Genomic DNA, 15,713 nt, shown 5'->3' on the forward strand with positions numbered 1-15,713 from the left:
GCTGGCAGATCCTCCAAGGACTAATACTGGAGGCTCGACACCAAGCTAGTCTCACACAGAAGGAAGCTTCGAAGAGCCACGGGAGGCTGACGTGGCAGCCCAAGGATCTTCTCAGCGCTCTAAAACCCGAGGGGCATCCAGACAGGGAATGAAGGAGGGGAGGTCACCATGGAAGTGTCCGTGGCACGAGCGCGAGTGGGTAGGGCCCACACCAGGAAAGCCGAGTTCCCGCTGGCGAGGAACGGGAGGCCAGAAGGGGTTCTTCAAACACGATCGAGGACGGGGTGGGTCGGCCGCGCAAAGGGGAAGCCGAGCTGGGAACGGGAGGTGATAGGAAGGCGGCGCTGCTCCCTGCCGGCTTCGCTCCGGTCTGCTCACAAAAAATAGCGTGACCGGACGCCGAGCGACGTTCCCCCCGGCGATACAGGGGACGGGACGCGGATCGGGACAAGTAAAGAACTCGCCGGAGATCATCGGACCAATCGGAATGAATTCAAGTCAGCGGGGCTGGAAGAAATCTCAGAGCCAGTAGTGGTGAAAACTGAGAGGTGACAGGAGAGGGCCTGGAGAAGGGCGAAATTGGTGCCCGTTTTTAAAAAGGGGCCAAAGGAGGAGCTGGGGGACTACGGATCAGGCAGCCGGCGTGACCAGAGACACGGCGGGGAAGTCACGGGAGGGGCCCTGCTCCTGCGGGGATTCTGCGCCACTGCGCGAGCGCAGAGTTCCTGTCCCGCGCTGGTTAGGCCTTGGCCGGAGAACTGCCTCCCCCTTTGGCGGCTGACGGGACGGGTGCGTTCAGTTGGGAGAAAGGGCGTGGAAGGGGGGACGTGACAGCAATCAGGCCCACACGGGCTATGGGTGACACACGGCTTTATTGACACACCCACGCTGACCCAGCGCCTGCCTCAGTTTCCCTGCTCAGGAGGGCAGGCAGCGGCGCTGGGGTCCCCAGGTTAAAACGACTTGCCCCACCCCGTGTGGCACAAGCCCCTGGGAAGAAGGGGGCGGGGCTAGGCCTGCATGACAGGGCGAGACTTCTTGGCTTCCAGACACACCCCGGATCCAGCGAAGCCCGTGCCGCCCTGGAAGACAGTTGAGGGGAGAAACAGGGGAGGGTGAGATTAGGGGGCTGCCCTGACACTGCCCCCGCCGTCCCCCTCCTTCAGCCCCCACCCCTGCTCCAGGCTGCTGGGTGGGTAACAGGCAGGGAGGGGGCTCTGCAGGGAGGCCCCTCCCGGCTGTGGGGTGCAGCCACTCACCCGCTGCAGCACAATGATGTCGTCCTCCCGCAGCTTCTCCCCGTTCACCGGGTCCACCATGTCCTTCTTCAGCAGCCGCTCCACGCACTCCAGGGTGACCACGGCGCCCCTGGGGGAGAGAGTGGCTATAGGGGGGGCAGAAAGCCCAGGCCACCTGACTGCCCAGCCAACGAGGGCGGGTCTAGCCTCCCCGTGCCTGGGGTGCCCCTCGCTCCCGACCCACAGCCCCCTGCTAGACCTGCCCCAGCTCTGCCCCTCACACCCAACTCACGAGGGCCGCAGGACGGCGCAGGGCACCGAGTTGCCCAGCATGTCACGGGTGACGGCGCAGACGTATCGGTCCTGCCGGTTGATGAGCCCGACGCGACCCACCGCCGGGTCCAGCAGTGTGAAGCACACCGGGGTCAGGTCCTTCAGCTTGAGGGGCCGGCCGCTCATGGGGCAGTACACACACCGGTCCTGTGGGGGATAGAGACGGGGAGCTGGGAGCCAGGACGCCTGGGTTCTCTCCCTGGCCCTGGGATGGGAGTGGGGTGAAGTGGTTAGAGCAGGGCAAGGGTGGGGGCCTATGTAACTTGTCAGGAGTTGCCTCAGCCCCTTACCCCGCTCTGGGGATCTCACAGACAGGTGACAGCCCGTATAGAAGTGCCCGGGGGGCAGATGCCACCGGGGGCAGGAGAGTGGCGGGGGGCGAAGCTTCAGCTCCTCCCAGGATGCTCTGGGAGAGCTGCAATGTGTGTGTGTGTGGGGGGGGGGGGGGCTGGCTCCTTCCCTGAGGGGGCAGGAGGGGTGGGGCCCTGGCGCACTCACTGGCTTCCGCACCACGCTGGCCTTGGCCTCGGGGGTCAGCGATGGGATCCAGAAGCTGGGCAGCTGCTTGGCCTCCTCCGTGCTGCTTGGGCCGGGCTGGGGGTCCCCTGGAACGCACCGGTGCCCCTCACTCCCGACCCGCAGCCCCTGCCAGCCCAGCCCTTGTGTCCTCCCGCCCCCCGCCCCCCAGCTCTGCCGGTGCCCCTCACTCCCAACCCGCAGCCCCTGCCACCCAGCCCTTGTGTCTTCCCCCGCCCCACAGCTCTGCCGATGCCCCTCACTCCCGACCCGCAGCCCCTGCCAGCCCAGCCCTTGTGTCCTCCCGCCCCCCGCCCCCCAGCTCTGCCGGTGCCCCTCACTCCTGACCCCCAGCCCCTGCCACCCAGCCCTTGTGTCTTCCCCCGCCCCACAGCTCTGCCGATGCCCCTCACTCCCAACCCGCAGCCCCTGCCAGTCCAGCCCTTGTGTCTCCACCCCCCAGCTCTGCCGATGCCCCTCACTCCCAACCCGCAGCCCCTGCCAGCCCAGCCCTTGTGTCCTCCCGCCCCCCCCCCCCCAGCTCTGCCGGTGCCCCTCACTCCTGACCCCCAGCCCCTGCTGCCCATACCTGATTTGTGGTCGAAGGGGTTCAGGGGTTTGCTGACGATGCTCATCTCCTTGGCCAGGAAGCCCTTCACCTTGGCATCCTCGGCCGCCCGGCTCAGCTCCTCCAGCTCCGTCCGTTTCTCCTTCTTCTGCTTCTCGTAGGCCTGCAGCACCCGGGGGGGGGGGTTTGCTGCAGGGACAGCCCCCCCAGAGCCCTCCTGCCCCGTCACCCTAACACCCCCCCTCCATAGGCTGTCAGTGATGGGCCTCAACCCACCACCTGCAGTTCCACAGCTCAGCCACTGGGATGGGGGGGGGGGGAGGCAGCCAGACCCATGGGCCCAGCTCCCCGAAACTGAGCCCAGTCAGGGCCCCAGGAGAGAAATTACCACCTCCCAGCCTTGTCCCCCAGATCCGCTGGTGCCCCTCACTCCTGACCCGCAGCCCCCAAGGGGAGCAGGACAGCAGGGACCCAGCAGGGACGTTACCTTCATCTGCCGGGCGATCTCCTTCTTCTGGTGCAAGATGTACTCCAGGATGGCCTCCTTCTCATACAGGTATCCGTCAGGCCTGGGGGAGGGCGGGGGGGGGGAATAGGGGCAGGAGGCTGAGACGCAGGCCCCCCGCAGACCGGCCCCCCGCTTACCCACCTGCAGACCGGGATGTGCCGCCTCAGGGATTCTCTGTCCACCCGGGGGCTGCCAGGCTGGGGGCCATGCGGTTGGTCAGCTTTAAAGCACCATCAGGGGGTTTGAATAATACATGGCTGCCAGGACCCAGAAGGGCTGTTTCCCCTTTTCGGGTGCCTCTCTATACAGCTGCCAGGACCCAGGTGGCCCACGTCCATGTGGGGGTTCCTCTGGCACCCTGATACCTACGTGACCACGGGATCCTTGCAGGGCTGCAGGGACAGGCAGCAGCAGTCGAAGTCCTTGACGGCATCTCGGCTCAGACGGACGTTCTGCGTCCCGTAACCAGAGGCAGCTGGAAAGTGGGGGGGCGGGGGGGAGAAAGTCAGGGCACAGGGATGGAAGCTGATCTCCCCCCACTCACAGCTCGGCCGGTGCCCCTCACTCCCGACCCGCAGCCCCCTGCTAGCCCGGCCCTGCCCCCACCGCCCCCCCAGCTCAGCTGGCGCCCCTCACTCGCAAACCACAGCCCCTGCTAGGCCAGCCCTGGGCTCCACCGCCCCCCGCCTCCCCCAGCTCAGCCGGTGCCCCTTCTTCGCAGCAGGTGGAATCTCACCCGTGTCCTTTTTTTTCTCGTGGTAGGTGTACACGGCGCCAGCCGTGCAGTTCTTGCCGTGACGCGTCATCCTGGCTCAGCGTCCCTGGGGGAAGGAGTCAGTTACGTCCCAAGGCCACACTGATCCCAGATCCAGTCTCCTGGGGGACAAACCCCACACCTCCGGCCAGTAAAGGGGGACCCCCCCCATCACCAAACCAGACGGGGGATGCAGCTGTGATCAGTCCCCCAAGGGGCAAACCTTCCACAAACCCCATGGATCTGCTGTGGTCACCTCGTCCGACCCCCTGGATCACCCAAGCCAGAGACCCACCCGTGTTAGCCCATCCTCTCCTAGCCTGAGCATTTGGTCCCCACCTCGGTACCTACAGACAGGGACCCAGTTCCCCCTTCACCTTCTCTTGACGTTAAATAGCCGCAGCTCCTGGACTCTTGCTGACACTTGTACCCTTCTTGGGGCTCTTTGCCGACCCCTCTGCAACTCATCACCCTCCTCCGTGAGGTGGGAGCCCCAGGACGGGACGCAGGGTCCCAGCCACAGCCGCCCCAGGGCTGGCTAACCCCTGCCCCACCTCGAGATGCCCGTTTACACACCCCAGGATTCCATTAGCCGTTTTGGTCACAGCACCGCGTCAGGAACCTGCAGCCCCCTTGCGGCACGCCGGGAGCTTCCCCCAGCGAGTCCAGCTGGATGGGACCCCTGGGAAAGACTGGCACCCCCAAAAGGAGCAATGTACCCCCAGTTTAGTCTGGAGGGAATCTCAGCCAGTTTAACTGTCTGGAACCCAGCACCTGGCTTGTTAGGTGCTAACCACCAAATGCCCGGGTGTCGTCTTCCAGGTTCTCCATGGGCATGGGGCCCAGCAGCCAGGCATCAATCACACCTGGTCCCCGGGTCTCTCCAGAGATCAAACGACCTTTTCCCCCAACCTAGTCAAACAAGCAGCACACGGGGGAAACTGAGGCACACACAGCATTCACATAAAACATTACGAAAATTCCCACTTCGTCACCTCTCTGTCCCCGAGACTGAACTGAGCAGGGTCACTTCGGCCGGTGACGTGGGGTAGCTCAGGCTCCCCCTCTCCGGGACAAAGCATCTGCCAAAACTTTTACACATCCATTCACATGGCCTTCATCCATCTCATGATCCTGGAGGATCAGCAGCTTGGCATTAGCCCCCATCATTTGGTGCAGCCCGTCAGGGGCAAGTGGTCAGTGTACACAGTAAAGTGCCCCCCAAATAGATACAGCTGCAGCTTTTTAAGAGCCCACCCCGTAGCCAGGCATCCCTTCTCCCTGGTGGCCTAGCTCTGCTTCCAGGGCAGCAGGTTCTCGCTCAGCCCTGGGCCTGAGGCATTGGGGACACCAGGAAAGACTTGTTGAAGTCTGAGTTTACCAGAAGCGGGCCCTGGCTTAGAGCCTTCTTCAGAGCATAGTAACTGATCCACCCAGAGCTGGAATGCGGCAGGTGCTCCCTTGAGGCCAAAAGGTAGGACCAGGAACTCACAAAGCCCTATATAAATTGTAACAAAAGAGGTGCTGGGGCTCAAGCAATTTTTTTACTTTCATAACTGATGTGGCAAGCCCGGAGGCGCCGGGGCCAGGAACGGCCAAGCCCAGAGGCACTGGGGCGAGGAATGGCCAAGCCCGGAGGCGCCTGGCACAAATTAAGCACTTCCTATTGGGGTGGTGAAGGCAGATTTTAACCTGGCCTTTCAGTGCAAAGGCACAGGCCAGTAGCCTTTGGTGAGATTCACAGCAGTGAGGTAACCCTCCCCGCCAACTTGTCTAGAATCTCATCAGGCCCAGGCATGGGATAAGCATCAGACACGGTGATGGCACTGAGCTTCCAACAGTCCACACAGAATTGGTTTGAACCCCCGTCTTTATTGGGGACCAACCCTACGGGAGAGACCCAGGGGCTGGTGGGCAGCTGCATCACCCCTAAAGCCAGCATGTCTCTGCCCTCGGTCTGCAGGTCTCCGGCTGTTTTCCCAGGGATTCTGAACCATAACCCCAATGGGCGTTTCCAGCTGTCTCCACCCGGTGCACAGCTTGGCTAGCGAGCAGGCAGAGAGGGGAATTGATTCCTGGCTCAGGGAAGAGACCCACCAGGGGCACAGAAGCGGGCACGTGCCGTGCGGTCGTACCAGACATTCTGCCTCCCTTGGGCCCTGGCGAGGTTCCCCCTGGCCAAGCCCCTGAGCAGCCGGGGGAACCTGGGAGCGGCCTTCCCCTCCCATTCATCCTTCACCAAGTCCAGGGGTCCCCTCGCTCTCCTTCCATACAGCAACCTGAAAGAGGAGAATCCTGTGGATTCCTGGGGCACTTCCCGGTACGCGAACAGCAGGTTGGGGAGATACTTGTTCAGATGCTGGTCCATACGCGTCCTCAGCATCATCTTTAACGTCCCATAAAACCTCTCCACCAGCCCGTTGGACTGAAGGGGATACTCTGAGGCCCAGGTGGGCCAGACCCTATGTTTCTCCCAGAGACCTGGAGCGGGGCTGACAAGAAACTGGAGCCCAGGTCTGTAAGGACCTCGCTGGGGACCCCTGCTCTGCTGAAAATAGTCAGCAGCGCGTCTGCTACGGGGTCTGCCTTGACAGAGGACAGAGCCACCGCCTCTAAGTAGCAGGTAGCGAAATCTACCCCTACCATGATGTATTTCTTCCCTGACCGGGCCGCCTTTCTGAGGGGCCCCGCTATGTTCATGGCCACCTTCTTAGAAGGTTCCTCTGTGATGGGCAGGGTCCTCAATGCTGCTCTCCCCTTGTGCTGGGCCTTCCCCCCCCCCGGCAGGGGCACAGGACCTGCAATACTGCCGGACAGCATCCAAGACTCCAGGCCAGGAAAAATTCTACAGCAACCACTGCCGGGTGCGCTGGATTCCCTGGTGTCCCGAGAGCGGACCAGCGCTGGTCAGGTACAGTAGCCTGTGGCGGTGCTTCCGGGGGACCAGCAGCTGCCCCCCATCTCCCCATCGGAGCCCATTTCTGACACAGGAATCTTCCCCTAAGGGGTCTCACAACGCCGTGGCCAGCAAAGGTCCTCAGCTTCTCTAATTAGGGATCCTTCTGCAGCTTGGTCTGAAATTCAGCTGCTGGGGTAGGGAGTGGAACCTGGCCCAGCTCGCTGGCAACCCACGTTGGCTGTGCCTCAGTTTCCCCACCTCGGGACAAAGCCTGGAGCCCTATCCCCAATAGCTCACTTTCCCTCAGTCGAAGGGTCCCAAGCTGGGCATAAGCTCAGTGCCAGGGCAGGGAGGGTGGCCCTGGCTCCAGGTGCTGCCCTGCCAGTCTTCCAAATCGTTCCCCATCAGCAGGAAGCTGATTGCTCACCCCGCCCTTTTTGGGGCCCTCTCCCCGCTTACCCATCGGGGGGTCCTCTTACCCCCTCCATGCCTCCAACTGCAGTTCATGCTTTCGCTGCTCTGCCTGGCTGAGCTTCCCAAGGCCTAACCCTCTCCGCCTGCACAGGCTGGCAGGGTCCTAGGCAGGGAGATGGCTACACACCATGCTCTTGCTGGTTCCTTCTTCCCTTGCTTTACTACTGCAAGACACTGCTGTACCACCCACCAAATGCACTCGCCAACCATCCCCTAGCTACCACCGGTCACGGAGTCACAGGCCCGGTGCTCTGTCACACCAAGTCACAGGCCCAGGAGGACCCCCTCAGCATGCCAATCCTCCTCGCAGGTCACTCTCTCTCTCCCTGGGGTGAGCCCTTTGCCTTCCCCGCCTCCTGGGACCGGACCTCAGAGCCTGCAGCCCCCCTGCATCACGCCGTGAGCTCCCTGCAGCGAGTCCCCCTGGATGGGACCCCTGGGGGAGACACATGGCCAAAGGGAGCAATGCACCCCCTGATTAGTCAGGAGTGACTCTAGGTTGCTAGGCACCCGACGTCCAGGCATTGTCTTGGCGGTTCTCCATGGGCGTGGGCCCAGGCAGCCAGACAATCACACCTGGTCCTCTGGGTCTCTGCAAAGATGGAAGAACCTTTTCCCTCCAGCTAGTCGAACACGCAGCACACGGGGAAACTGAGGCACCCACAATATTCACACCAAACATTACGAAATTTCCCACTTTGTCACCATTCCAAAGCTGGGGGGGGAGGGGGGCAGCCCCCATCCTGTGGATCCATGACGCCAGGTCAATGGTAAAGGTGTTAAATAGCAAAGAACCAGACCCCTGAAAGACCCCAGTGGAAACACACCCGCTCAATGATGATGCCCCGTTTACACCCTGCGGTCTAGTAGATAGGCAGTTTTTCGCCCACGTCACGGGGGCCGTGGTAAAGTTGAGATCAGTCGAATGTTGCTAACCAAAACGTCACCCGGTAGCACGAGAGCGGCCGCACAGCTGGTGACATCCGCTCTGCAGGTGTCGTTACCTTTATCCGCGCCCCCCCCGGCGATCTCGGCAAACACAGGTCTCAAGCTCGTCCAACGGGACCTGTTTTCCGAAAGCCCACGTTGACCGGCATCAATCACGTTTCCCTCCGTTAACGCCGGATGCGCCGAGTCCCGCACCAGGCGCGGGCTCCCCGTCAGGCCGATGGGCCCGTTGTTCCCCGGGGCGCGTCTTCTGCCCTGTCGAAACACAGGCAAGACAACACGACTAGCCCCACGGGTCCCGCTCCGGGCAGCTCTTGGGGGGGGGGGGGCTGTCCCTCTGCAGCCAGGGACAGCGGGAAGCCCCCCCCATCCACCCCACACGCCTCCCCCCCCCAGGGCGCTGGGGCGCTGCCCGGATTTGGCCCAGTGGAGCAAGACACCCCTCCCATGAACGCTCCCGCGAGCTACGGAGTGGGGGGCGGCCGCCCCATAGGGGGATGGATCGGGGCTGGCGGAGGCATGAGGCGCAGGACGCCCCCCCTCCCCCCCAGGCTAGGCAGACCACAGGGTCCCTCGTGGGGGGGGGAGGGGGCGTTTGGTGGGGGGCTGTCACGGTGCACCATGCCGGGGGGGGGGTCAGGAGGGGGGCTCGTGCCTTAGGGGACCCCCCCGAGCAACACATACATTGGGGGGGTTCGTGGGCCGGCCACCCCACGCCCAAGGGAGGAATGGGGGCGCGGGACCCGTTTCCAGGGGGGACCCCCCATACCCGGGTGGGGGAGGGGCGGGGGACCCGTTTCCAGGGGGGGACCCCCCATACCCGGGTGGGGGAGGGGCGGGGGGACCCGTTTCCAGCGGGGACCCTCCGCCACCCCCGTCACATCCCGAGGGTTTCCTGGTTACCGCCCCACCCCCGGGGCCGGCCTCGCCTCGCCTCGCCTCACCTCTCCCCCACCGCGCCGGAAACAGGAATTGGAGCCGGCCGGAAGTGGAGCAGCCGCACATATCCCCGCGCGGTGCAGCCTGGAAATCCGGCCGGCCAGCAAACGGGACCCGACGGGAGGGTTCCGGGGTGGGTTGCTCCCCCCGCCGGGGAAAGGGGGGGGGGGGGGCTAAGAGGTGGTGCCAGGAGCCTCCCCCCATTTTCAGTCAGTCTCCCAAGACAGGGAGAGAACCCAGGAGTCCTGGCTCCCATCCCTCCCCCCCCGGCTCTAACCACTAGATTCCCCCTCCCCTCCCAGAGCTGGGGAGAGAACCCAGGAGTCCGGGCTCCCAGTCCCCCTGCTCTACCCCCCCCCGCCCTCAGAGTCCCGGACCAGCCCTCCAATCCCATGTCGTGCCCTCACAAACAGGCTCATTACATGGAAAGGTCACGGGGGGGGGTCTCCCCACCTGGCTGCGGCCCCCAGCCCTGCGGGGTGGGGCGAAGGACGCCCAGGCTGGCAACATGCGCAGCGCCCCTCACCTGAGTCCTGCGCCTGCCCATGCAGGGTCCCCGCTGCCTGCCCCCCGACTCCTTCACCCCCCACCCCACCGCGTCTACTGGGCTCTCAGCACCATTTCCCACCCCATTCCCCCCCTGCACAGCCCTCCAAGCCCTGCCCCCCCCCGGGATCCCCCAACGCGTCCTCCCCACACAGCCCTTCAGCACCTGCCCCCCCCCGCGATCTTCCCACGCAACCTACTGGTACCTGCCCCCTTGGGATCCTCCCACACCGCCCCCCGGCACCTGCCCCCCTCCTCCGATCCCCTACACACCCCTCCCAGCACCTGCTCCTCCAGGTTCCCCCCACCTGGCACCCCTGGCACCTGCCCCCCCGGGATCTCCCCGTGCAACCTCCTGGCACCAGCACCCCTGTCACCTGCCCCCCAGGAGCCTCCCACGTTGCCCCCCAGAATTCCCTGGGAATCCCCTCCCCCGGCACCTGGCATCCACCTGTCCAGGCTGCACCTGCCCCTCCCCCGCCATGTGACCTTTGGACCCTCCCCCTCCCTCACCTGGGCTGGAGCTGCTGTCTCTGTCCAAAACAAGAACCCAGGCGTCCGGGTCCCTGGGAACCTCGAGCTGTTCGGGCCCCCCGCTCGCCGCGCTCCCCTGGGATCAGCCCCACATAGCTGGACCACTCCCGGGGGGCTGGTTACGGGCAGAGCCCCCCAACCCCCCCTTTCTGGCCGGCCTCCCCTTCCCGGACGGGCGGCAGGTGAGGTCGGGCTCGGGGTTCGCTTGGAAACTTTCCCCCGGGGGTCCGGGCCTGAGCTGGCTGCTTCGGGTGGGGGGCCCTGGCCGGGGAGGGGGGGTGGTAACCGGGAACTAGTGAACTCCGGGCACTTCCCTGTGGTGTGGGGTGGGGTGGGGCGGGGCGGAGGCGACAAGGGAGGGTTTGGGGCCGGGACAGGGGGTGGGATCGTGGTGTGGGGGTGCTAAAGGGACTGGGGATGGGGGTGGATTTTTGAGGGTGCTAGATGAGTCGGCGGATGGGTGGATTTGGGGGTGCTGGGGGGATGGGGGTTTGAGAGAGGTTTGGGGGTGGTATAGGAATTGGGGAATGGGGGTTTAGGAAGGGGGTGGATTTGGGGGTGCTAGAGGAATTGGGGATGGGGTGGATTTGGGGTGGTGTAGGAATCAGGGGATGGGATTCACTGCACCAGGAGCAGGGGGGATTTGGGGTAACACAATGGGTGGATTTGGGGGTGTCAGCCTGGTACCAGTTGGGGATCGTGGAGTGGGGGGTGCCCAACTCCAGGGGTGATGGAGAAGGGGCACCAGGGGATGCTGGGCTGGCTGCCTCCCTACCCTGACTTTGCCCCCCTCCACCCATTATAGGTCCCCCGTCCCCCACCCCATCATGTGGAGGGCACCCGTCCTGCTCCTGCTGGGCCAGGCTTTCGCCTCCGCCTTTTCCAGCACCCCCCACAGGCAGCAGCCCCATGCACCACCGGCGGGACAAGGTAAGTGTGTGTGTGGTGGGGGGACTTTAATGGGAGTCCCAGACCCTGGGAGAGGGAGCAACTCAGGATCCTGGCTGAATCCCTCCCCCTCCCAACCCATTAGGAGAGTGAGTGCCCTAAATCTGGACCCACTAGACCCCACTCCCCTCTCAGAGCTGGGGAGAGAACCCAGGTGTTCTGGCTCCCAGCTCCCCCCCGGCTCTAACCACTAGACCGTACTCCCCACCCAGAGTGGGGGAGAGAACCCAGGCGTCCTGAGCCCCGTTCTCCCCCCCCCCTCCAGTGTTCCTGGGTGCAGACGCCGCGCAGGGGTTCTTGGGGCGCCGGCTCCTCTACAATCACTGGGACTTCGAGCTGGTGACGCCGGGGAACCTGGAGCGCGAGTGCTGGGAGGAGGTTTGCAACTACGAGGAGGCCCGGGAAGTCTTTGAGAACGACTTTGCAACAGCTGAGTACCGGGGGGGGGGGGGCGCACAGGGAGCTGGGGGGGCACAGGGGCCCAGGAGGCTGCAGAGGGGCAGGGGACTTGGGTGCCATGTGGGGGGGGGGGGTTGGGGGAGCCATGTCTCTGGGAAGGATCCCAGAGCCTGGACACCTGCGTTCCCACCCCCTAGCCCTGTCTCCCTGGGGGCAGGTAAATTCCTTCCCAGCCACGTGGGGGTGGGTGCGTCACCCGGGTCTGGGGTTTGGGTGAGGGGCCCTGCGGCATTGAGGTCTGAGATCCTAATACCTGCACTGCTCCGGGGCGAGGGAGATTCTCCCTCATTTTGTGGGGGTGAGGCAGCTCTGAGGTACCCCCAGCCAGCCTGGTACCCCCCCCAATCACCCCCGTCTAGCTCAGCATCCCATCTCTGAGCAGGTACAGGCCCAGCACCATAAACCATCTCATTACCAGGTAACTGCCCCCCCCCCCCCCCAGGAAGTCTTTCCCCCCCCCCCCCCCCCAGGCCTCCTTACTTAGGGGTCAGGAGAGCCCTGCTAGCCTCCCAGCCTCTGGGGCCTTGTGTTGGGGAGTTCCGCAGGCCCAAGCGCAATAGGACTCTCCCACCCTTCTTGCAAACCCAAAGAGCTCTGGACCAGCCGTGAAATCCTGTGGCATAGCGTTCCCCCGGCGCACCCTCACTGTGTGGCATTACCTGTGAATTTGCCCCCTTTCCCTTTCATGATGGGTTAGAGGTCTGGGGGGGCTGGGACTCCTGGGTTCAATCCCTGGTGCTGGGAGGGGAGTGGGGTCTAGTGGTTGGAGTGTGGGGGTAGGCTGGCAGCCAGGACTCCTGGTAGGGGATGGGGTTTAGTGAATAAGGGGCTCTAAATGGAGGGTGGAGGCAGATGTGGGGGAGCAGAACAGCTGTACCCCCTTTATTAACCACCCATCCCTTGTGTTCCTCCCCCCAGAAAGTCTTTTGGAACACTTACCCCCACAACGGGAAAGGCGGGAGCTCAGGTGAGTCTGAGCCGCCCCCCTAGAGGGGACAGGCCCCATGTCGCATTCTCCGCTCCCCTGAGCCAGCCAGTTCCCACCCTGGGGCTGGATGGGAGCCGGCGCCCTCCAGAAAGGCCCCGTGCCCCATTCCTGCCCCCCTGAGCCAGCCAGTCGTTGCCCTGGGGCTGGGTGGGAGCTGGTGCCCCCTCGAGGAGAAAGGCCTCGTGCCCCATTCCCCCCCCCCCCCGAGCCAGCCAGTCTCCGCCCTGGGGCTGGGTGGGAGCTGGTGCCCCCTCGAGGAGAAAGGCCTCGTGCCCCATTCCTGCCCCCCCCCAAGCCAGCCAGTCTCCGCCTTGGGGCCGGATGGGAGCTGGTGCCCCTAGAGACATGGGGTCTCCTCTCTACTAACTCCCCCCCCCGCCCTCCACAGACAGCCCCGGGCTGGACGTGGCTGGGCTGGTGGCCGGGCTGGTGGCCGGGCTGGTGCTGATGATCATGGTCGGCGTCGTTGCCATGTACTGGGTCAAGTACCGGTCCAAGGAGCGCAGGCAGCACAGGTAATGGGGGGGGGCCCAGCAAGGCCTGGGGGGAAGGGGGAGGGGGCAGGAGCTGGGGGAGGGTCACAGCACTCCTAGGGGGAGGGGGCAGGAGCTGGGGGAGGGTCACAGCACTCCTAGGGAGAAGGAAGGGGGCCGCAGGGGAGGGGCACAGGGCCCATGGGGGAGGTGCTGAGGTGACGTCCCCCAGGTGGATTTGCGGGGGGGGGAGGGGTGTGTGCCCCCATAACCCCCGTTTGTCTCCCCCACAGCGTCCACGTCCCCCTGAACCCCGACGTGCCCCTGACCTGCCTCCCTGGGGACCCCAAGCCTCTGGGCCCCCCCGGGCTGCCCTCGTACCAGGAGGCACTGGAGGCATCGGGAGTCCACGACGCGCCCCCCCCGCCTTATCCCAGGTCAGGGCCACTCGGATGTCTGTCTGTCTGTCTGTCTGGGTTAGAGCTGTGGGGGCTGGGAGCCAGGGCTCCTGGGTTCTCTCTCTTCCTCGCTCTGTGCCACATTTTCCCCATCTGTAAATAATTTTTAGTGTGTTTCGTGTGGCAGCCCTTTGGGGCCGGGATGGTCTCACTGGGGTCTGTGCAGCACCAGGGCCCCCCAGCTTTGGCCGGGGGTGGGGTCGGTGTTGCCCCCAATCAGCCCGTCCTCAGGCACACAGACACCCCCGCCCCCAAGTTGAGATCAGGGCCCCCATCAACGTCGGCTGGTGCAGGCAGAGCCCGGTGAATCTCGAGCCCGGGGCTGCGCGGGTCTCGGGGGGCTGTTTGCAAATGCGGGGGAGGAAATTTATGTCCTCTTTGCCTGGAACCCAGTGTGTGACATGATTTTCTTTTCCCCCCCAGGGCTCCCAGCTCTTCTGCCCAGCCCCACTGATCAGACCCACAGCCACTGGATCGCTGCTGGGAGGGAGATGGGGCGAGTGTGCGTCCGTGGGACATGATGAGTGTGTGGATGAATGTGCAAGAGGCATGGTGAGTGTGCAAGTGGGGTGAATGCACGGGTGAGTGTGCGAGGTGAGTGCAAGGCAGGAGGCACATGGGACTGGGGTGAGTGTGCAAGGCTGGGAGGCGCATGTGATGGAGGCGTGTATGCAAGGCACATGGGTGCACGTGAGTGAGAGACATGAGGGTGCATGTGAGTGAGATGTGGGGTGAGTGTGTAAGGCCGAGGGCATATGTGATGGGGAGCGGGTGTGCAAGATACACAGGGGTGTATGAAGTGGAGGGAGTGTGCAAGGATGGGGGACATGATGGGAAGCAGGTGTGAGAGACATTGGGGCATGTATGGGATGAGTGTGCGAGGCTGGGGCATGTGTAACGGGGACGGGTGAGTGTGCCAGACACGGGGGCATGTGTGGTGGGAATGGATGAGTGAGAGACAGCAGGTGAGTGCATCCCAGCGGGCGAGAACAAGTCTGCGTGTGGAGGAGTGAGGGGGCACAAGCATGCCGGGTGGTGTGACAGGGTGAGTGTGAGGATGAAGCATGTGTGCAAGGCACAAGCGCATGCGTGTGCCACGAGTGGCGCCTGACAGAGTGCAGGGCACTGGGAGTGCACCTGGCCTCCCAGCCCTCTGGAGCCCGAACTATCCCATTCGGCGGCACAGAGGAGCTGGCCGGGGATGGCCCCAATTCCCCTGGAGCCTGCTGCACCGGGGCTGGGACCCCGCCTCCCGCGCCGGGATTGTTGTCAGCGAAATAAAGCGCCAGCCGTTTGCTAGAACCCGCCGTGTCCTGCGTCTGGGGGTGAGGGCGTGTCTCACGGGGCCCCTCTTGCCGGCTGAGTGCTCCCAGGCATGCAAAGCCTGCCCCAGCCGGCCCCCTTTCCCACAGCGGGGCGCATGATCGTACCTGTGTGAAGAGCCGCTCCTGCTGCGCCACCAGGGGTGGGCCACGCCGGGGGTCACGGGGACGCTGGTGCCCCTGCCCGCCGGCCGGGGGTGGGCCACGCCGGGGGTCACGGGGACGCTGGTGCCCCTGCCCGCCGGCCGGGGGTGGGCCACGCTGGGGGTCACGGGGATGCTGGTGCCCCTGCCCGCCGGCCGGGGGTGGGCCACGCTGGGGGTCACGGGGATGCTGGTGCGCCCGCCAGCCGGCCGGGGGTGGGCCACGCCGGGGGTCACGGGGACGCTGGTGCGCGCGCCGGCCAGGGGTGGGCCACGCCGGGGGTCACGGGGACGCTGGTGCCCCTGCCCGCCGGCCGGGGGTGGGCCACGCCGGGGGTCACGGGGACGCTGGTGCCCCTGCCCGCCGGCGGTGGGCCACGCCGGGGGTCACGGGGACGCTGGTGCCCCTGCCCGCCGGCCGGGGGTGGGCCACGCCGGGGGTCACGGGGACGCTGGTGCCCCTGCCCGCCGGCCGGGGGTGGGCCACGCCGGGGGTCACGGGGACGCTGGTGCCCCTGCCCGCCGGCCGGGGGTGGGCCACGCCGGGGTCACGGGGACACTGGTGCATCTGTGCAAACTGTTTCATGAGTCAGGCCTTGGCCCCCTGCGACTGGGGTGTGAATGGTGCTGGTGCACGCCCAGCTATGCCTTGCACGTGGAAACCC

General features: G+C 65.0%; 2 protein-coding genes across 6 annotated transcripts; one reads left to right on the forward strand and one right to left on the reverse strand.

Annotated features, from left to right (window-relative positions):
* Nucleotides 1-853: 853 nt before the first annotated feature.
* NOSIP (nitric oxide synthase interacting protein) lies at nt 854-10,419 on the reverse strand. Of its 5 annotated transcripts, none has more exons than XM_073321841.2 (10): nt 10,237-10,419; nt 8,295-8,493; nt 3,900-3,984; nt 3,533-3,638; nt 3,143-3,224; nt 2,677-2,818; nt 2,070-2,176; nt 1,531-1,718; nt 1,260-1,368; nt 854-1,082 (listed from the first exon to the last, which is right to left on the reverse strand). In XM_073321841.2, exons 3-10 carry the CDS (start codon nt 3,967-3,969, stop codon nt 1,011-1,013), a joined length of 876 nt encoding a protein of 291 aa, XP_073177942.1. In that variant the 5' UTR covers nt 3,970-3,984; nt 8,295-8,493; nt 10,237-10,419; the 3' UTR covers nt 854-1,010. The 5 variants fall into 5 exon arrangements, with proteins under 5 accessions (XP_073177942.1, XP_073177940.1, XP_073177941.1 ...); XM_073321839.2 differs by lacking the exon at nt 10,237-10,419 and adding an exon at nt 9,183-9,290; XM_073321840.2 differs by lacking the exon at nt 10,237-10,419 and adding an exon at nt 9,059-9,157.
* On the forward strand, nt 9,554-14,885 carry PRRG2 (proline rich and Gla domain 2). Its single transcript, XM_073321833.2, has 7 exons — nt 9,554-10,439; nt 11,063-11,187; nt 11,471-11,634; nt 12,583-12,631; nt 13,041-13,167; nt 13,419-13,562; nt 14,007-14,885. Exons 2-7 carry the CDS (start codon nt 11,085-11,087, stop codon nt 14,035-14,037), a joined length of 618 nt encoding a protein of 205 aa, XP_073177934.1. The 5' UTR covers nt 9,554-10,439; nt 11,063-11,084; the 3' UTR covers nt 14,038-14,885.
* The last annotated feature ends 828 nt before the right edge of the window (nt 14,886-15,713 follow it).

Source organism: Lepidochelys kempii, chromosome 23, assembly GCF_965140285.1.
Source record: "Lepidochelys kempii isolate rLepKem1 chromosome 23, rLepKem1.hap1, whole genome shotgun sequence".
Taxonomy (NCBI): domain Eukaryota; kingdom Metazoa; phylum Chordata; order Testudines; family Cheloniidae; genus Lepidochelys; species Lepidochelys kempii.